This window comes from Ammospiza nelsoni, chromosome 9 (assembly GCF_027579445.1).
Source record: "Ammospiza nelsoni isolate bAmmNel1 chromosome 9, bAmmNel1.pri, whole genome shotgun sequence".
Lineage (NCBI taxonomy): Eukaryota > Metazoa > Chordata > Aves > Passeriformes > Passerellidae > Ammospiza > Ammospiza nelsoni.
The window spans coordinates 8,890,037-8,911,272 of record NC_080641.1 but is presented as its reverse complement, the minus strand read 5'-3'; the positions used below and the strand labels follow the sequence as shown (position 1 = coordinate 8,911,272).

The 21,236-nt window shown below is 39.9% G+C and overlaps 1 protein-coding gene across 1 annotated transcript in view; it reads left to right on the top strand.

Moving 5' to 3' along the window:
• The window catches only part of CEP350 (centrosomal protein 350), a 69,299-nt gene that overhangs the window by 28,633 nt on the left and 19,430 nt on the right, over positions 1–21,236 (top strand). The window contains exons 15-30 of the mRNA XM_059477832.1: positions 674–863; positions 2,232–2,452; positions 2,572–2,735; positions 3,409–3,519; positions 3,758–3,889; positions 5,308–5,432; positions 5,830–5,949; positions 6,393–6,559; positions 7,040–7,236; positions 7,758–7,942; positions 8,867–8,954; positions 9,307–9,453; positions 10,274–10,431; positions 17,602–17,801; positions 19,464–19,675; positions 20,868–21,012. Coding sequence (XP_059333815.1) covers positions 674–863; positions 2,232–2,452; positions 2,572–2,735; positions 3,409–3,519; positions 3,758–3,889; positions 5,308–5,432; positions 5,830–5,949; positions 6,393–6,559; positions 7,040–7,236; positions 7,758–7,942; positions 8,867–8,954; positions 9,307–9,453; positions 10,274–10,431; positions 17,602–17,801; positions 19,464–19,675; positions 20,868–21,012 — 2,562 coding nt within the window. The remainder of the gene's footprint in view (positions 1–673; positions 864–2,231; positions 2,453–2,571; positions 2,736–3,408; positions 3,520–3,757; positions 3,890–5,307; positions 5,433–5,829; positions 5,950–6,392; positions 6,560–7,039; positions 7,237–7,757; positions 7,943–8,866; positions 8,955–9,306; positions 9,454–10,273; positions 10,432–17,601; positions 17,802–19,463; positions 19,676–20,867; positions 21,013–21,236) is intronic.

Genomic DNA, 21,236 nt, shown 5'->3' with positions numbered 1-21,236 from the left:
ACAGCATTGAAAAGTTTCCTTTCCTAAACTACCCTTCTAATAAATTAGTTAATTTTAATATCGTGTGGGAACTATCCTTAGATTCTGTGCTGAGAAAATGCAGATAGGTTTCTGAGTAATGGCCATATTTGTGAAGGTGACAACAAATTTGCCTGAATGCCTTAGTTTTCACCAGTGCACAAATTAGTAAATACATTGGTTTCTGTGGTAACCTGTACATTACAAAAGCATGAAGAAACTTGAGGCTTGGTGAACCTGTAGTATATAAGCAATGGGTAAAAAGCTAGATTTTAAGCCAATAGAAACATGACAAAATAGGATTAGGCATTCTAAATTAACTGTCTTCCTATTTTTTCAAAATTCTTTGCCTTTCCTCCCAAAAACTAGGCTGTATTCTGATTATTAGTAGTAAAGGATCAAATATGTGTTTTCCTTATTTAAACTGATAGCGTGCTGAGATGAAAGCTGAGTGAGAGTTTTGGCAGTGAACACAATATACAGAAGAGAATTCCTTGCCAATTCTACATTTCTTGCTTGTTGGATATATAGACTTGTATCTCAAAGGCTTCTTTAGTTGGGGAGAAACTTCTAAATTCATTGTTTTGGGGCTTGTGATGGTAAGGTATTCACATGTAGAACCAAACAAACTTTTGACACTATTGTTTTTTCTTAGGGTTGGATGCTTTCAATGGAAGCTCTCACCACTTTTCTGTGGAAGAAGATAAAATACTGTCTGAATTAGAGAGGGGATCCCAACAAGCTAAGAAATCCTTACTGAGTAGCAGAATTTCTAATAAAGAGCATGAGCAGAACCCAGATACAGACAGCACACTGGAAAACTTGTCTGGACACTCCCTGATGAGGTAACAGAATTGTTATGAGACTTTATGCAAATATAATGATGCTTGGTAATGTTACTGGCTGAGTCTTTGGATATGCAAAAGGGAAGTAATAGAAATGGCCAAATGTTAGTAGGATGTGCATGCAGAAAACATTTCTTCCCTGTATGTTAAATATGAAACCTGATGTCCTGTCATGTTCAGTACCTTAAGCATTGAAATAGAGTTTTTGTTTCCCTCTTCTAGAAAAGGTCAGTCAGGAATGTGTCAAGGTTTATTTAACCTGTGCAGTCACCTTTATTTTTTCAGTAGATACACAGACAGTTTTGGCTGTACTTGTGTTCAGCTAATGCTCACAAAGCCTATCCAGCTCTGTAAGTCGATGCCTTTTCAGATATTAACCCATCTTTGGAAAAGAATGTATTAAAAAAAGAAGGAAACATGTTTTCTGTTGCAACCTCTTTTTGTCTAGCTGAAAATGCAGTTTTTCTGCTAATTGTTCAGTGAAGATGGTTATGAAACACTTGGTTTTCACTACACTTTTTTTATAAAAAGCATCAAACAAGATCAGTGATCTCTCATTCTGTGTTGGTTTAGAGCAGTTCTGAGGTATTGGCTTCTATGGTGACTGTTACTGGCATCCAGGATTGGGTTTGAAAGGTCCTTTGGCCTCCTGAGATGTGCCAAGTAAAGCAGAATGTCTTCCCAAAGGATTTAAACAGCCATTGTTAACCCTCTTCAGGCTAATAAAATTGAAATAGTAAATTTAAGAAGAATCTGTATCATTTTCTCTGTTTAAAAAAGAAATGTCGTCTCTCAAAAAGTGTTACCATAGTATCTTAAGAATTGTTCAAGTTAAGTTTTGGTCTCTATTGCATTTTAGGAGAGAGATTAAGACTCAGGGCAGTGGCTTGTCACAATCAGTTGCATCCATGTAAACTGTTCTGCAGCAGTTTACTATCAGCAGCAAACAGTTGCTGATAGTAAACTGTTCACTTTTTAAACTGCAGGTGCAGATGATTGCGTCCTGACTTTCTCATGCCATATTCCTGACATGAAGCACTGAAACTGCTTGTCTGGTCATGTAGAACATGAAGGTGCTATGTTAATTAAAAAAAAAAATTAATGTTTTTGTATGTGCTAACTAGGCTTAATAATTGGGGAAAAATAGGGTGCTCTAGAAACATAACTCTGAACTGCGATTTAGGGACAAAACCCCTCTCATGAGGCATTTCCTGAAAATGGACTGGACCTGTGCAAACTGAACAGACTGTGCCCTTTGCATGGGTCTGTTTGTGTGTAGGAATGAAAGAACAAGGTTATTCCTTTATTTTATCAAATGGCTGCATTAGGAGAATTATTAACTCCTTTTGGTTTTTGTTTCACTGTCAGTTTCTCAGACAAGGGAAGACCCCAGAAGACACCGACTTCTTCCCCATCTTCTGGCTCCCAGAAAATGTTGCAGTTGGATTCTGCAGGCAGTGCAGCAGAAAGAGTCAAGTCACCTGCTGGCTTTTCTGGAGGTTCAGCCCCAGGGCTGAAGCCGAACGTGACCTTCCCTGATGGTGGCCTGGGAACCAGCAGGTCTGCAGCAGGAGCAGCCTCAGCAAGCGGTGAGTGTTTGTAAAATACTGCACCATGATGATGCCAGAGCAGCTGGAGCATTTTTCCTTGAGTGTTTGGTGTGGGAGCCTGGGGTGTGTGAGGGTGAGCAGTGTTTGTTGCCCTGCAGGGTGCATGCGCTTCTCCCCCGCGGGGCTGCAGCACCGGCTGTCGGCAGAGCTGAACTACCTGAGCGCTATCGAGGAGTCCGTGCGGCAGCTCTCGGACCTGGAGCGCGTGCGGGGCATCTCCCTCGCCCAGCAGGAGAGTGTTTCCTTGGCTCAGATTCTCAAGGTAATGGGGGAATGCTTCTTTGTCTTAATCTTTCTCTTCTTTTCTTTTATTGTTTGTTTGCAAAAAAAATTATCAAGTTAGGGCAAGTTAAGTTTTTGTTAGCAGTGCAGAGAAATCATAATGGGCATGATGGGGCATCTCTGCTAGTGGCCATTTTTTAGGATGAACATCTGTTATCTTTCTTAAGTTGACACCAAGGAAGTAGCTACTCTGGAATACATGTCATTAATATACTCTTTGCTGGAATCACTGTTTTAGTTGTGTTTCTTATTTTGGTTATATCCCTCAGATAAAAGCATGATTGTTTACTGGGTTTGATGTTGAGTTCCAGTGCCATGCAGTGTAGTTGTTTGGGCTGGATGATTTGTTTTATTCCACAAAAGCAATATTTTTTGGCAGATGTTTCCTTATGTTGACAAGGTTGTTTATTCTCGTTTGTTGAATTAATTGATCTCCTAAACTCCTTGCTGCACTGTGGTGGAAGAGTATGGGGAATGTGCATTGCCTCAAAAAGGAGGAGGGTCAGTGGGTTAAAAATTCTGTTTCAAGCAGAAGAGACACTTCCAGCAGAGTAGATCCAGATCTTTAAGAAGGTAGTTGCAACCAGTGGCTGAAGCAAGTCACATCTTTGTGTTTAACTTGTATGGTTAAAACTTGTTTTCCTGATCTGTAGGCACAACAGCAGCGCCATGAACGGGACTTGGCTCTTTGGAAAATCAAGGCTGAACAAGAAGCTCTAGAAAGTCAGAGACAAATGGAAGAGGCAAGGCAGAAGGCAGCCCAGGTAAGGCTGTCCTTCAAAAATACAGAGTGTGTAAGAGGCAAAATGTTGTAAGTAAATCCATGCCTATAGGTATTCTTAATCTGAAGCTGTGAACGTATGAAAGTACTAAAAGGGTTTAATACACTAAAAGAAACTCTCAAGGGCCTGCTTCAAACTTTTTTCTGCCAGATTTTGAGAAATAAATCTGTAGTTCCCATGGCCATTTTGAAGAGCTGACCTGTCTGTGTGTTCTGCCTAGGTCCATGCAGAGTCCCTGCAGCAGCTGGTGCAGTCACGGCAGGAGGCTGGGCAGGAGCCCCCGTGCAAGGCTGCAGCCAAACAGGCAGAACCTGCCCTGCTCTCTACAGATGCAGCTCACCAGCTCCGTGAGGTGAGGCCCCAGGGAGAGAGAAAAGCTGTTTTATTACTTTTTTGCCTTTTAAGTTATTTTCTGTTTGGTGTCATTCTTGGTACAACTTCTTCACTTTCATAGCATGACAAATGATAGGACTTCAAAGGAGCTTCTCTGGCATTGTTACTTGGAAGTCAATCAGCAGCTTTAAATCCCTATTCCATATTCTTATGATCTTCCAGTTAATGAACTGTTAAGAAGTTTGTTCTTCAGGACAGATTGATGACAGTGAACACAGCATCTTCAATTTGTAAGAGTTGCTCTCCATCAAGAATTGATCCTATATCTGTTTTGTGTGCAAATTAAATTAGAAAAGCAGAGAATTGCAGTTTTGCTTACTGCTGAAGGTAGAACAACAACAAATAAAATTAAAAAAAAGGAGAAGGGACAATCTAGCAAAGCTCTTGACTTGGTACAGAGTTTGAAGTTTCCTCATTTTGAATCTCTTAGTTTTCAGGTTTTTGTATCAGTTTATCAGTTTTTATACTTCTTGTTTCCAGTATGTAGCAGCTGCTTCAAACATGGATAAGGAACACAGTAACAAAGAAATGCTCTTAGTCCATCACAGTTTAGAAATCACTGTGACTGTGGGTCAGTATTATGGGATGGAGTGCAAAAGGCTGATGAGTGTGAACAGAACTGTTTCTTCACAGCTCGTGCACATGTTGGTGCTCACCAGGGCTGCTTTTATGATGAGTAATGGGATTGTAGAATAATACTGATGTACTTATTCTGGGTCTGTCAAATATGTGAAGTTTCAATAATATTTGAGTAGACAAGAATGGGTTAAAGGAGCAGAAAAGCTCAGACACCTCAAATAGATGCAGTGTATTGGTCATTGAGAGTAGGTACTGAAGTCTTGGATAAAGACAAGGAAACATTTGTAGTTTTCAGAGCTAAAGTGGGTAGAAACCAGTTAAGAAACAACGGAGAAGAAGCAGAGAACACAGCTTTTATTTGGTGTAGGGTTTTAACCTCATCAAGTTTTGACTGGAGTTTGTAGTCTAAGAGGTGCTGAAGAGGCTGCTGGGGTGGGTCAGCAGAGTAGCTTTTCCATCTCTGTTCACAAATGACTTCAGGTACTCAGTTGAACAGCCATTTGTTTTAACTGGAGTGCAGCAGTGGAAGCATCTTTAACCAGTGTGCTGGGAATATTTTTGAATGTACACTGTCATTTAGTATGTGTAAAGGAATGGAGTATGGAGGAATATGCATTCACAGAGCAGTATGCACCTTTACCACCAGAAGTGACATGTGTTGTTACAAACCATTGTAACCTCACGGCTTACACCGTTGTTACAAATCACTGAATTGCCTGCCAGAATGATCATTCTCTCTTCCAGAAGCATTTTGATGCTGATAAGCTGACTGTATTGCCATGTTTTTGCTGTGCTCAGGTGACAGAGTCAGCACGGGACACTGTCAGTGCCCCGGCTGCTCCCGGCCCCGCCTTGTTTGACCACCAGCGGCAGCACCACTCAGAGTTCATGAAGCAGCTGAGGGCCCGAGCTGATTCAAACAGGTTTGGCTTCATGTTCCACATCTTGGGAGTGGGGAAGTGGCATTTGTTAGGTTTTGCTTCACCTATTTTTGCAGAAAATGTTAAGATGTCATAATGAGTGAGCATTTCAGATGAATTTGGATTCCATCTTTATGCCCTTAATAGTGTACACACACCAAAGGTGACATTAACTATTTCTGTGAAACTGTACATAAAAAGAGTAGAAGAAAGATGATCTTCATGTTTTGTGGGATGATATAACCTAGTTTAAGCTTTAGGAAATCTTAAGGAAATCTTACGCTTTAGGAAATCTTTGGGAAATTTTAGCTGTTACTACTTCTAGTAAACTGATAAAAACTCATGAAAACTCCTATATTTAAGACAATGCAGATTGACCCCAAATGCTTCTCATTTCCAGGAAATGTGAATCTACTGCCATATCACAAGGTAAAGAGGAGACTGGTGACTCAAAACAGACATACTCACCAATGTTTGATAGTTACTCTGAGTCCTCAAGATCAAAGGTTCACGATCAGAGGTAAGAAGCTTTTTGTGTCCTGTTCACTTACCTGATATAGTTAGGTGCCCTGAAGTTTCTCACAGCCTTTCTCTGATCTTGAACTGGAAAAATGTTGTCCTCTGTAGTTTTCCTAAATTCTAAAACAGAATTTCTACCTTACCATTCTTCTAAAATCTGGAAGATTTCTTTGCATTTGTTTATCATCACTACTCACTGCCAGGTGTAAAGGAGGTGCATACCTTCTGACCACATGGATTTTAAGCTAGAATAAAACCAACAATCAGTAGTTTGATGAAACTTGGAATTTTAAAATAGCCAAACTGCATTTTAAAACCAAAACCAAACCCTCTGCATGTTGTTTATTGTTGTGATGTTAATTGTGGTGTGTACAGCAGTAATGTAACATAAGCATTTTAAAATGTGCAAAGTATTTTTTAAAACATGTTCTCTGGATAACACAGTAGTACCAGCAGCCGCCAGGAGAGCCCTTCAGTTCCATCTTCTAAGGAGAATGAGAAGAAGCTTTCCCGTCGTGAGAAGACAGCCAGCAGTATTGAAGAGCAGGCTCACACTGCTGCAGATGATTCCTTGCCCAGTGACAGTGTTTTGTCCCTGCCAGATGAAAAAGGTTGGCTCTGCTGCTGGTGTGTGATGGCTCTGAAGGTGGGGAGGGCGGAGGGAGAGAGGGTGGTGCTGTTTCAGAATGAATTTCTGAAAAAAATGAGGGGAAGTGTGTGAAGAAAGCTGAGCCCCAGGTGAATTGTAGTCTCTGAAGAGGTAACAGAATGGCACAGTGAGATGGGAACCTTTGAGATTTTGCTGTGTTGGCTTAGCCACATGCTCATGTGCTGAACCTGCAGGCACAACACCAAATGTTTCAACAACTCCACATGTGTTTATGCCTGTGCACACAAATCTGTTAGGTCTCTCAAAGCTGGGTAATAGATGTTTTCTAACCCAAAATCACTCTTTCCTAAACACCCATTTTTCTACATCAGTTATCTCCCTGTCTTTCTGACCCCCCTAACATCAGTGAGATGCGACAGACTAAAATTGCATTTGTGGTGCAAAACTGAGTGGAAAACAGCTTCCCTGATTTCTCCCTCAGATTCTGCTTCTGTTGCAACAGAGTATTCCCTGAAATTTGATGAGTCCATGACAGAGGATGAGATTGAAGAAAAATCTTTTCGGTCTTTGCTGCCTTCTGAGAGTCATCGCAGAAATAATCTGGAGAAGAAGCGAGGCACTCGTGATGATTCTGATGAGGAAGTGTCCCCAGACAAAACAGCTCTGTCATCTATCAAGGTAGATGTTTTAAGTTAATTTAATTTAACTCAGCTGACATGGTCAAGCTGATAAGCTTCAAGTGAGCTGTTCTTAGCTGTGTTTGCTGAGTTGAGGGTTCTTTTCCTCCCTGTGGTTCTCTGAGCATCTCAAAACAGAGAGATGTGTGAATCATGCTGTATGTCATTGTTGTACACGTGTGATGATTTATGAAACAATCTATCCAGGCCTCTGCCTTGTGGCTTAGGAGGAGTGACTTTTTGAGGTAGGTTTTAAAAGTGGATTAAGTCCTCCAACTATGCTAGCACACAGCTAGGAAATACAAGAGGATGCTTCATCTCTCTGGCCAAAGTGAGGACCTCCCAAAACTGTCACATAGGGCAAAAATAGCTGCTCTGCACAAAGCTCAGATTAAAAACAGCTTCCCTTCCTACATCTATTTTTGTTTATCTGTGTATATGCACACACAGACATGCACTTTGTAATTGTAAAAAAGCCATGGCATTTCTGTGGTTTTGTGCCAACTTTATCTTTCCTTCTAGGAGCTAAGCATGCCATTCTCAGGGGGGCAGGACAGTTTCTCTAAGTTTACCATGGAGATGGTAAGGCAGTACATGAAAGAGGAGGAAATGAGAGCAGCTCATCAGTCCTCACTGCTCCGGCTCCGGGAGAAGGCTCTCAAAGAGAAGACCAAGGCTGAGCTGGCGTGGCTGGAACACCAGAAAAAGTAAGGCAGCTCTGAATGTGCATACTGCTGACTGACCATTTCCTTCTATTTTCCAGGGCTTTGTTTCCACCTTCTTGCTCCCTTATTAACTATTAATGGTTGAACTAATCTTCTGGCATCAGTATTCTGTGCAGTTGTTACTGGGACTTGGGAAGAGCAGGACCCAGTTTATAAATGTGCTTTGATATTTACATTGAATGGAGTTTGATTAAGAATTTCACTGAAACAGTAGAAGAGCAGATGTTTGTTGTCAGTTGGAGGAGGTAGTTGCCAACCATTCCTCTACACATCTTAATTCAGGAAGATATAACAGTTTGACCTTTCTTTGCTTGATGTGTGTCTGAAGTCATTTTAGTTGACTCAGGCACATTTTGTGTATCTGGATACATGTTGTACTTAGTGCTTTGTTTCCAATCTAAGATGTGCTTTGTCCTGAAGTCCACTTGAAGTACCCACTGATACTAGTAAACAGCAGTGGCCAGATTTAATCAATAATTTTCTCTGCATGGCAGTACCATTGTTCAGCAGACACTTTCTTACAATTTTGTGTTATTGTGGATTTGACAAAGGAGTATTAGGTAGTGAGCCAAGTGCCCTTCCTTTCTCAAATGGTGAGTGTGCTACCTCTGCAGAGCTTCTGCCCATTCTTTTGTGATCTCCTATTACCTGCACTGGCTTTTTTACTGTGCCTGTCTGACCAAATGATGCAAAATATTCCACCATAGAGCATGCCAAGGATTAAGGTATATACTCTTCTGCAGAATAAGAAAAGTAAACTTTTTTTTTTCACTTTAAAGAGTAAAAGGCTTGTTGTGCATTTTTAAAATATTGCTTTATTTTATTTATTATTATAAAGCAATTATTTATTGTTATAAAGCAATCTTATTACTTTATTTATACTTCTTTCTCTCAATCTGTTTGCAGGCATTTGAGAGACAAGGGAGAGGATGATAAGATGCCTCCTATTCGAAAGAGGCAGCGTGGACTGCTGCTGAGATTGCAGCAGGAAAAGGTAAGGGATGCCCTTTAGGAAAGTCCTGTTGAAAGCCATGTGTACTCTTTAAAGGTTTCAGACACTGTAAATATAGGAATGGAGAACCAGCAGTATTTCTTACCTGTTAGTTTTAATTTGCATTTCAATCATATTCAGCATGTTGCTCTCAAGGGTCCTTCTCTATCTTTAATCTCATAATTGAGACTCTGATTAATTGATCTCCAGTTCTTTGCTACTGAAGTTCAGCCTGGTTCCTTCCTTGTGTAACTGCAGTCATGTCAAACCCATAGCAAGGGCACTGTGGCATCTTTGAGTGTGTTCTTGAGAGAGGTCTGTCAGTGTTCTCATGCTGAATTTTTACACCTAACAGGCAGAAATTAAACGTCTCCAGGAGGCAAACAAGGCTGCTCGCAAGGAGAGGCAGCTCATCCTTAAGCAGCAGGCGGAAATCGAGCGAATCCGCCAGACTACGATGAAGCTGCAGGAAAAACTGAAGTCTGCAGGAGAAAACAAGCTGGTGAGTGTTGAGCACAGAAACTGGAGTCTTCCCTCTTCACCATGTTTATAGGAATGGAGGGATACCAGTTTGGACCTATCACTTGGAAGTTTTCTCTGCCTGAAGTGATCTCACCCCTTTATCTCAGCAATTTATGCTTAATTTCTTTAGAACATCATTTAAGGAAATGCCTTTGGAGAAGTTATAAAATGTTTTAAATGCACAGTAGATGTGTTTGTTCTTTCTCAAGCTGAACTAATGACTTTGGGAATGTGAGATTTTTGATGTTTAGGTCTCTGAGGCTTTGATTTTTGTATATAAGCACTAACCCCAAAATTTCCTGCTGTGTGCTAATGTAATTATTCTAAGTTTCTTGCCTCTACTTGCCTCCTCACAAAATTTTGAGAAGACACAAGTTTAATAGTAGTACTGTAGAAAAGGTTGATTTCCTGTTTGAGTAGCTGAATTCTGGTTTGTTGCTTTGGGGGGCTTTTTGTTTTGGTGGGTTTTTTTTGTTTTGGGGTTTGGTGTTTCTTTGATCTTTTGTGGGGTTTTTTTGTTTGTTTTCTTGGGTTGTTTTTGGAGTTTTTTGTTTGTTTTGGTTTTTTGTTGTTGTTGTCGTTCTGGATAGAGTTAGGGGAAAACTTAAATTATGGAGAGAAAGGGTGTGCTAAAAGCTGTGTGTCAAATAAAAACGAGGTTATGAAGTTGAATCTGTAAGTGGACAGAAGCAGTATTTCACGTAATCTAGAGATTACAAGTTAAATTAACACCAACACAATTCATTAAGGATTTTGGAATAGTCTTGTAATACTTTTTTATTTTAATCCTTCAATTGTAGGAGCTTCCCAGTGAGGATGACATCAAGCAGAGCAATGGTTCCAGCCCACTTCCAACTGATGCAGAAACACGCAGCCCTTCCCCAATCTCCATCTCCAGCAGTGAGACCAGCAGCATTATGCAGAAGCTTAAAAAAATGCGCAGCAGAATGGATGAAAAGTAACTATATAATTTTTTTTCTTTTAAAAAATACTGCTATTTTAATGGAACAAGTTGGTTTGGCCCAAATCTGCACTAAAGACAGCCACCAGAAATATTGGTGGTGTTAATATCACACCTTGGTCTGAATTGCCTGAAAAACAACTGATTGGAAGCATGAAGAAAACTATATTAATCTTTGAACGTAATAATTTAAAGTTCTTGCATGATTCAAACATTATGCCAGACCATGTGGTCAAGATTTTATTGAAGAAGATTTGGTTTAGTATTCTTTGTACTTCATAGAGTTGGTAAAAGCACATCAGGTTAAGAGATGTCGATGTTTGTAGGTACAAGAAATAAGGACAGGTTGTGGCTTCACAGCACATCCTGTCAGAGTTTCTCCTGAAATGAGAGACCTGAAGTCAAATGGTCAAAATGGTGCCTGTATTTTGTATCTCCTCTTTAACCTTAAAGAGTGAAAAAATATAGGGAGTGAGACTCTGGAATTACAGTGCAAATTTTTGAGTTGAAATGTAATTTATAACAGCAATTATCTTATGCAAAAACTAGTAACTGAGTTTCAGATCTGGCTCACAGAAAGACACTGAGGTTGTCAGGTATGTGATTTCTATCTAATTATCCAGCTGCTGAATTTTAATTCTGGTTGCATTAAAATCAACTAGGATGAACTCTTTAAATATTTTTTTTATTAATGGAGATGATATGTATGTGACTGAGAATATATTTGGTTTACAGTTTGGAAGAATGTTGAAAATGTTTGTTAGGCTCCAGAGTAAATAACAAAATTTGTATGCAGTTCCTGTGTTTGAAAACCTAAAATGAATCTCCTGATTTTGCTTATGAAATTGTTTTAGATAATTGTTTCTGCATCCTTTCAGTGTAGGAATTATTTGTGTGCATGAAACATCCCAAACACTTTATACCTGCTTGTGCTCATTAGTTTGGAGTCCTAAATTCTTATTTGAGACTAATTCATTGAAAGTCTGGCTTCTGCCAGTTGCCACAAGAAACAGCCTTTGCTTAAACAATTCTTTTGAGCTTCGAACCAAGACAGTCACTGCACTTCAGTCCCTGTGGGTGCTCTTTGGAATGTGTTTTCTCTGAGATTCCAAACACAGCTGGATAAAACATCCCAGAGCAAGCAGTGCCATGTAAAGGCCAGCTGTCCTTGTCACATTTAGCAGCCTGTTTGCTTGCAATCATTTGAGAAGCACATTTCCCACCCATGCATGTATTTGAGTATGATGAAAATAAAACCCAACAGCACTAAGGGAGGCTTTGGTGTGAGCAGGGAAAACTCAAAACCTGTTGTAGTTTCATGGCCTTTGTGTCTAGCCTGAGTTGATTGCTGTTTTATTCTGACTCCTCTGGTGGCATCTGATAAACTGAACAGCCAAAATCAATGATGATTAAAAGTTTTTGAGGTGTCATATTTCTAAAACTAAACTCATGGCATTCCAAATTGTATGAAAACCACCCCATCATCATAGTGGCAAATTCTCAAAGTATATTTTGAGACTGGTAAATGACTTAAGATAGAGACTTGAAAAGCATGTGTGTTGCAGGCCATGCTGACTTCTAGGTTTTCAAGCAAGAAATGTTTTTCTTCTGATCCTATTTTTTTGTTATCCTATTTTTTCCCCACAAACAAGTTCAACAAATTTCAAATGGTGATACAAAACAATCTGTAGGTTATGATTTTTGAGATACAGTATTAATACTAAAAGAGATGACAAATATACTTGTATATTTAAGGCTTCCTTTGCTTTTTTATCAGCTAGTGGCTTTGTCAATATTGTTCTTGAAATCTTATTTTTTCAAAGTACATTCATTCCTAAGCCACACTTAAAATTGCATAAAGACTTATATATTATAAGGGATAGCAGCAGATATCAAGTATGTTCTACCTTTAAAAATATTTTAGTCACTATTTGATTATTATTTGATGTAGTTGGAAATATTTCTCACCTGAAGAATACTTTTCAAAAGCTGGATACCAAGATTTGAGATGGAACAATTACTTTTAGGCAGAACAAGTGGAAATTGTGTGTGATCTGTATGGTCATGTGGTTTTGGTTTTATGGTTTTAAGACTTGGATTGCTGTATATGTTCAAAGGAGGAAGTATTTTGTGTGAGCATAAATGATTCTCTAAAACTTGATTTCCCTCTTGTACAGTTTTTGCACACCTTTGGCAGGTGTTTTGGTAGTGATAGCAGTGCTTATTGATTGAAAAACTGCTGACTTGGCATCTTTTTTTAATGTCTTGATTTGTAAAGCACGTAAAAATAGCATTAAGATGTTTGGCTTGGGGTTTAATGGTAGCAAGCTGCCATTTGAGGGGAATCAGGGTGGGAAATGGGGCTCAAGGGAAGAAGCTGGATGATAAATAAAAGGAACTTGAGGAAGGAACTTGGAAAGCCTGCTATGCTGGATTTGCTGTACTCCACAGCAAGGTGGAAATCCTTTGGCTTCCTTACTTAGGAGGCAGCTTTAATATTTGTCTTGTGCTAAAAGGGGAATGAATGGATAGTTTTGTTTTCACTTTAACTGATGAGTCTGTGTAGCCTGCATGTGAACAGGAGCATGCTCTGTCAAAGAGAATTAACCACTTTCCCCTGGCTTTCCTTGCATACGCAGCATTAATGATAATTTTTTGCAATAACAAATTAAATGCTTATTTTCATTTGCTTTTCCTTAGTGTGCTTCTTAGCTTGCATTGTAGTTGATAGAGCTAAATGGAGCATGGTATTTTTCTATAAATTTAATAATTCATTAGGAATTAGCTTAAAATGGTAATAGTTTTATGAAATACCATTTTAAGCAGAGCTGTCAATTATGTAGGTTTTTTTTAAACAATAGATATTATCTTTCTGCAGTTAATACTTCAATGAAATATATGGGTATTCTGAGATCAAGTTTGTTGCAAAAAATCCCAATTAGCAGCTATAATGTGAATGGCAGGTGTATCTGGAACTGTCTGTGTTTTAAAAGTAAACTATTTAATCTCTTTTTTCTTTGCTCTTTCACTGGTGCTTACCTCACTGTAGAAATAATTTTACTGAGGTTTCACCAGGTGAAGAAAATGTGTTTATAGTTTCAGACCAGGAAATTGTTGATATTGCAAGACCAGCATGCTCTTTAATACCAATAACACACTCTTTTGAGAGAATAGCATGAGAGGGGTCAGGCTGAGATAAGTTAACTGGTGCCTGTGCAAATCTGCATCAAAGTAATAAAACTCTCCCAAATTTAAAGAAAAATATAGCAGTGTGAAAATAGCTTGTCTTTCATTTAACAGAAAACCAAGTGTTGCAAGTGTATGTTCTATAACCTTCTGCATAACAGTGTATAGTTTTTGTACTGCAGATGTTGGATATTAACTATACAATGTTAAATGCAATTAATTTTCAAGTTCTTTGCCAGATGCTATCCTTTTCTCATTCTTTCTGCCTTAATTGCTATCTTAGTTTTAAACTCTTCCTCCTTATTTTGTAGACACTGCTCTCCTGTTCACTACTTCTTCTCTGTCTTTACGTCTCACCACTGGGCCTCTCTCAGTGTCTGTTTTCCCAACCTCCACCCCAAATTCCAGCTGTATATCTACAACCAATTGGTCAGGTAACTGTATATTTCTCCAGTGATAGACTCTTTGATAGAGCATGCTCTGTTCAGTCCTAGAAAGTCCAGAGGTTCTTCAGCAGGGGACATGGTTGGCACTTGCCTCACAGTTTGCAGATCTTTTCACTGACATAGGCAGGGGGATCACTCCACCCTCAGCACCAGGCTGAGCAGTGCAGGGATTTGCTGGAGGGAAGGATGCCATCCAGAGGGACCTGGACAAGCTTGAGGAGTGGGCCAGTGTGACCCTCATGGAGGTCCACAAGGTGCAAGGCCCTGCAGCTGGGTCAGGACAATCCCCACTATCAGTTCAGCCTGGGGAGGGAATGAATTGAGAGCAGTTCTTCAGAGAAGAACCTGGAGATGCTGATGGACCAAAAAATGGGGTTTGACTCTGCAGTGTGCACTTGCAGCCCAGTAAAACAACTCTATTTTGGGCTGCATGGAAAAACAGCAACTCAGGGGAGGTGGTTCTGCCCCTGTACTCCACTCTGGTGAGACCCAACCTGCAGTGCAGTGTCCAGGTCTTGGGTCCGCACTGTGAGAAAGACACGAATTTGTCCTTCAGATCCAGAGGAATCCACAAAATAATGAAAGAGAGGGAACACCTTTCCTGTGCAGAAAGGCTGAGAAAGTTGGGCTGTTCAGTCTGGGGAAGAGAAGGCTCCAGGGAGACCTTACTGTGCCTTTTCAGCATATACGGTGAGGTTATAGGAAAAATTGAGAGAGACTTACCAGGGCCTGTAGTGATAGGGCAAGAGTAATGTTTTTAGGATGAGAGAAGGTAGATCTAGATTAAATCTAAGGAAGAAGTTCTTTGCTGTGAGGTTGGTGAAGCACTGGCACAACAATCTGTCCCATCCCTGAAAGTGTTCAGGTCAGCAGGAACTTTGAGCAACCTGGTCTAGCAAAAGGAGTCCCTGCCTATGGTAGAGGAGTGAAACTAGATGGTCTTTATTGTTTCTTCCAACCCAAACCATTCCAGGATTCAAATCTCTTATTCCTGCTATGTTCTGAGTGGCAAACAGACAGTTCACTCTGCTCCCACTGTCTGGTTGGTACTTCAGAATAGCTGCTGAAACCTCATAGTTTGGGCTTAAGTCAATATCCCTTAAAATGTGCAAGTACAGTTTAGAGCAGCAGGTTAACACTAATATTTGAAATGCACGGATAAAATGTGTGATATTAGCATCAGAGAAACAGACTTTGAAGTCATGCTGCTGTAATCTGAGTGCTGCTGCTTCCTCATTGCTCCCCCACATTTCCAGGTGCATAGATGCCAGATGTGCTTTTGCAATTTTTTTTTTTCTGCTTTTGAGGATAAATGTGTATGCTTGGTGTTGCAACTGGAACCCTCTAGACTGCAGTAAATATTAAGGCAATGCATCTGCTCTTTTGTGGCTCTGGCCTTTAAAACCCAGGGTTATGAAAGGGTCTGCATCTTTGGCCATGCTGCTTTGATCCTCCTCTTCTTGTGAGTTTTTGTTAGAATCTTCTTTCTCTCCCATCACTTCTGTTCACTTATCTTTCTTATTAAGTAGTTCTTCTGTGGTAATTATTTTCATGGCAATTTCATTAATTCTCCTCCTGTTTGTGGTCTTTTGGGTTAATTCATTTGACATCTGCTTTTAAGGAGTCCTGCTCTTTTGAATCCATTTATTTCAGCCTTTCTCTGCATTTTATTTCAACTTGAAGTGCCTCTCTCAGGACCCAATAAACTGCAAAAGTTCCTGATGAAATCAAACAGTAGGTGAAGAAAGAAGAAAAAGTTGCTTTTTGCATTGAGGTCATTGTAATAATGACCTCTAAAACAAGTTCCACATGCATGATCTGCTGGACTAATTGGAACTGATGAGTGTGTGAGAGTAAGAGTGGATAGATCTGCTAGTGCTGGTGAAAGACACAACATTATCATGACTGTCCTGTCATGTTTGTAATGCAATTGCTGTTGGTAGTTTGCTCTGTTAATGACACCAGCCTGTCAGTTTGGCATAAGTGTAGATGATGTTTGATGTTTGTCTATAGAAAGAATAAAATTATGCACAAAACCATGGAATCTGTCAGCTTCAAGGTGGCAGATGTTCCAGAGATTCTGAGGTGCTTCTGTTTTTCACCTCGTCTTGTCTTGACCATCAGAAAGAAGATTGTGAGCGTCTCTAACTGGCTTCTGAAACTTTTCTCTTCATGTCATAACTTGCTCCCTTTGTCTAAATCTGTCTTAGAGAAGGACTTATCTGAATCTCAACCTTTCTGACCAACTGCCAGCTCACTTTTCCAGGGAACAGAACAAACACTGAGTGAGCAAATGAGAAGTGTCCCTTAGCAGGCAAGACCTGCACATTAGTCACTTGGCCATTCCAGACTCTGTAAATAAAAGGGTTTTATGAAACATGAGAGATTAAAAAGCACAAATGAGATTATTATCTGCTTTGCAGCTTAAAAACTTTGATGCTAAGTGCTTGGGATGGCTTGAAAATTATAAGGACATTTGCAAAAACAAAGTATCACAAGTTTTGAAGTCTGCCTTCTATAGCACCACAACTTCTGTACCAATGGCAAACTATGGACTTTCTACAGAGTGATTCTGTGGCATCTTAAAGCTTTCAGTGGAGGAGATTAATAGATTGATAGACACTTTTCTCTAGACTTGGCATGCCAGAGGAAGTGCGTGCAATTGATGCTGAACTTGCTTCCAATTTACTGTCTGAAAGGTGAAGTGCTATGGTTACTTCAGTGCTCAGAAATGAGACAGGAGCTGGCAAAGAGAACAAAGGTGTGCACACAAACCTATTCATACCTACCAAATCCTGTGAGAGTTTTGTCAATTCTAAGGTTTCATGGATCACTTAAGAGCTCTTTGTGAGAAAGAAAATATCTATGAATTTTCAGCATGAGCTTTAATTTTGATTTTTTTCTTAATCTACCAGCTAGATATGTTAGAAGCTGGGAAGGAACAGTCTGGCATGGTTATTTTCTTGATGCTGTCAGCTCACAATTTACCTTCCAAGTGCACCAGTCCATAGAGGTGATGCTTAAAGGAAGAAAGATTAAAGCTCCAGGAGGACTCTTCATATAGAATCATCTTCTCTTATAATTACATATTTGGAAAAAAACATGGGGCAACTGAGGTTACAATTTTTCTGTCACTGGGATTGGCAGAAAAGAAAAGTTCATTTTTCAAATTGTTGCAGCTTTCTAGAAGGTTCCAGTTTAATACCACAGGTACATTTCGTGTCCTGAAATTGGGAACTTTTTTCTGTTTAGTTTAGTGCATATGATTTTAATGATTTTGAAGATTTTTTTAAATATAAACAGCCTCTTTACAGTATGATGTAGAGATTACTTCCTGCAGAGAAAAGAACCCTTGTCTACTTGTGGGGTTTTTGCAGCAGCACGTCAGAAATCTGGGAGATCTGTTATTGTGGATATGATCCTAGAAAATGAACTGAACAACTGCAGTTGTGGGAATGATGGCAATGGAGCATCTGGGTGTTGGGAGCTGAGTGTGGCTGGCTGGTTTGGCATTGTCCTGTGCTGTGCCTGGCAGGTTCCTGACCAAGAGGGAGCAGAAGCTGATGCAGCGCCGGCAGCACGCGGAGGAGCTGCTGGAGTGGAAGCGGCGCCTGGATGCCGAGGAGGCCGAAATCCGCAGGATGGAGAAGCAGGCTCTGGCTGCCTGGGACAAGGAGCTGCTCAAAACCAAGATGGCCAAGAAAGAGCTGGGGGATCAGAGGACTGAGCCCAAAGGTAATGGGGGCTGGGGGAAGTGACACATATTATAAGAGTGACAGATTGCTTAGCTTTGCAGGTGTTTCCTCTTCTGATATTTTGGTTGTTATCTGGACACTTGGAATCTCAATTTCTGCACTCTGTTGCCTGTTTCACACCATAGTTAAAAGTGTATTTCTCCTTTGCTGTGTATCCTCCCAAGTGAACAGTGCAGCATAAGCCCATCAGTCACTTCTATATACAATTTTTAAACTGTATTTCTGTCTTTCAAAGCAGAAATATTGCAGTATGCCATGATTGTAGCAATGTGTCTGAACAACTTGGACTACAAGGTGCACCAGCCATTTCACTTGTTACTGTTCTTACCAGGATTTTCTCAAGGCCCTCTGGAATTCATTAAGGTTACTAAGACATAAACTGTGCTAAAATAAGAAAGAAGAAGCTCAGAAACCAAATTCCAAAACCACAAGAACTCGATAATGGGGGGCAGCAAAGCACCTGGACTGTAACCAATCACATATTTTGAGAAGTGCATGCAAAACACGTGAACAAGTGGATCTTGCTGAAGCACAGGGAACAGAATTGCAGTGAGAGAAAGTGATTTCAGGGATTGTTCTGAAAACATATCTATTTTTCTTTTTTTCCCCACTTTACTGAAAGTAGGCAGCGCATCCTTTGGTTGTGCAAAGGGAATTCAGAGTAATGCCCTATTACACTTGTTACTGAAAGCAGTCATGTGGATTTTAGGCATTGTAAGACATTTTCAAGATGATATGTGTATGAATCAGTAAGTTCCAATGAACAAAAATTCAGCAAAGATGCTGAATTCTTATCAATAAGTGAGAAAATTACTTTGTACCAATTGTATCTACCAGTAAACACTGGAGCACAGCCCTGCTTCAGAAGGAAAAGTCCTTCTCCCCAGCCTTTACTCAAACACTGAAGAGTTCTCCGTGGCTGCCTCAGTAATGCCATGACTCCTGCAGAATTTAGTAAACAGGAATATTGAAACCCCAAATTATTATTTTGTTTGTTGCCATTTGAGAGACTCATGATGAAATCATAACATTAAAATGTTTTCTGCAACTACTGTAAAGGAAGCAATCAATTGTAAATTCAAGATCTGGCCTGCAGATTATATGCTCCTCCATGACTTCTTCAGACTAATAGTGACTCTTGCTTCTGTATGGTCAACTGGAAGGACAGGTTTCCCTAATAACCTTTTCAGGGTGTGTTGTCTGGAAAATGTTAGAATATCCTGAAAACCTCTTTATTTTAGATATTCAGCAATCACTAAGATTGTTGTGCAGGCCTCACAGATGCATAGAATCATTTGGATTGGAAAAGGCTTCATGAGATCATAATGTCCAACCTTTTACTAATACCACCTTGTCAACTAGACCAGGGCACTAAGTGCCACATCAAGTTGTTTCTTGAACACAAATCATGCTTTAAATCATACTTCTCTGGTAAACAGGCTTGTTCTTGCTAAATATTCCACCAGCAGTTGTAGGTGAGGGAAATAATGCTTGTTTGACATGTATTGCTAGTAGTTACTACTTTATCTGCAGACAGCATAGCAATTTTGCCTTTCAGCCTTATGCCTTCAGCCTTATATGCCTTCAGCTTCTGCATAAGATGGTTCTGATGTGCTTTGTTTTTTCTCTCATTGAATCTCAGAAACAGCTAGTGAGGAAGAGTCTCCAGTGCCTTCTTGCTCTCATCTGAATAGTGAAAGCTCTATCCCAGAAGATCTTGGCAGTCTGGTGGCTGAGTCTGTCCCTTCAGAGCCTATGGGCCATGGACAGCCAGAAAGCCCAGATCAGAGTACAATTAATGAAGAAATTGTTTATTCTGAAGATTTCAAGTCCTCTACATCACCTGGCAAACTGGTGAGTGAGCTGTTCTGCCTTATGTACTCTACACACTATCAGAGAAGTGGCAAGTATAGCCATCCTGGTTGTAGAGATTACACTATTCACTAAATCTGTTTTCTGTGTTTATGATACCATTTCACATCGCTGTGAGTAATCATTGTGATCAGACATGTTCTTTGAAGTCTTGAGGAAATATTGTTTCCACACAGAGTTTAGATATTTTTAAAATTGTGGGGAGTCTTGCAAAACATTTTACGTATGTCACGTAGGTATGCAGTGCTAAGTGGTGGAATACTGACCCAGTTTAGAGTGTGAATTAGCTGTGGGCTAGCTTGTTGCCATTGTATAAATTCTTTGAGGCCATGGAAGCTATGCTCTGTTTTTCCACTTTGCCTTATTTGCAAGTAATGTATCCCAAAGTGTAGCTATAGTACAAAGAAGCAGACCTGTAACCTCATGCACAGTCCTTTGGGTTTCAGATTGTGTCTGCTTGCTGCTTAATTCTGCCCTATTGTTCTATTCTGATTGTTATTTCTAGTTGGATGATAATTTTAATGAGTTTCATCCTGATAACTTTGCCCTGTGTTCAATAAGACAGAAAATTCAGTCTGTGAGGTAAAAGAACTGCTTATCTAGACTTATTACAAATACTTTCTTGGCAGATTTGCTGAGGAGATAATAATAAAATGTCTAATGTGTGCCAGAGGTTATGTCCAAGGTGTATTCAAGGTTTGTAGGATAATGTTGAAGCATTAAGCAGCATTTTAGAAGAAATTTGCTCCTTGATTTTTTGCCTGGCCTCAGAAAGAATAGTGCTCTGTTGTTTCACTGATTCAGAGTGTTGTCTTGCACCCTCTCCATGAAGTGGTTAATTTTATTAGTTTATTTACTGGGAGTTCCTATTGCTGCAGATGACACAAATGTATTGAACACATGTGAGTCAGAGCCATGTCAGTTCACTTAGGTGGTAGTGGAGTAGTCTAAGCAGGTTTATTGAAATCAGGGCTCAAAGTAAGCAGTCAGCTGTTGCTGCTCTTGGTATTACTGTTTTATTCTCTAGCAAGCTTGAATTCTTAAGATTGTTGTATAGGTACCACTGTTTGAGATGTCCTCTTGTCCTGCTGTTCTTTCCTTTTAAGTGGCTCCTGATGACAGTGATCTTTTACTTTCAAACTGCAATTACTTATTTATCCTGTTCTTCTCTCAGTCTCCTCCCAAAAGCAGCATATCTGTATCAAAGCAAGACTGCAGCAAAGGCAGCCACAGAACTGGAGGACAGCTACATTCACCTGTGAAGTCCTACCAGACATCTCACAACTGGTCTGATGAATCTTTATCTATGACACAGTCAGGTAAGTGTAATACTCACTTGGGTTTATGTTGCTTTTTCAAAGTTTCTCTTTTAACAAACTTGAAATGCAGACATAGGTGTGGGGAGGCAGACAAATTCCTGGAAGTTGCCAAAGCTTGGGGTTGGTGGGTGTATTTTCCCATTATGTAATTTGATCTCTCCAGCTGAATAAGATCTTAATGTAAGAAGATTTATACTTTATATCCTCTTGCAGAAAGCAGTACA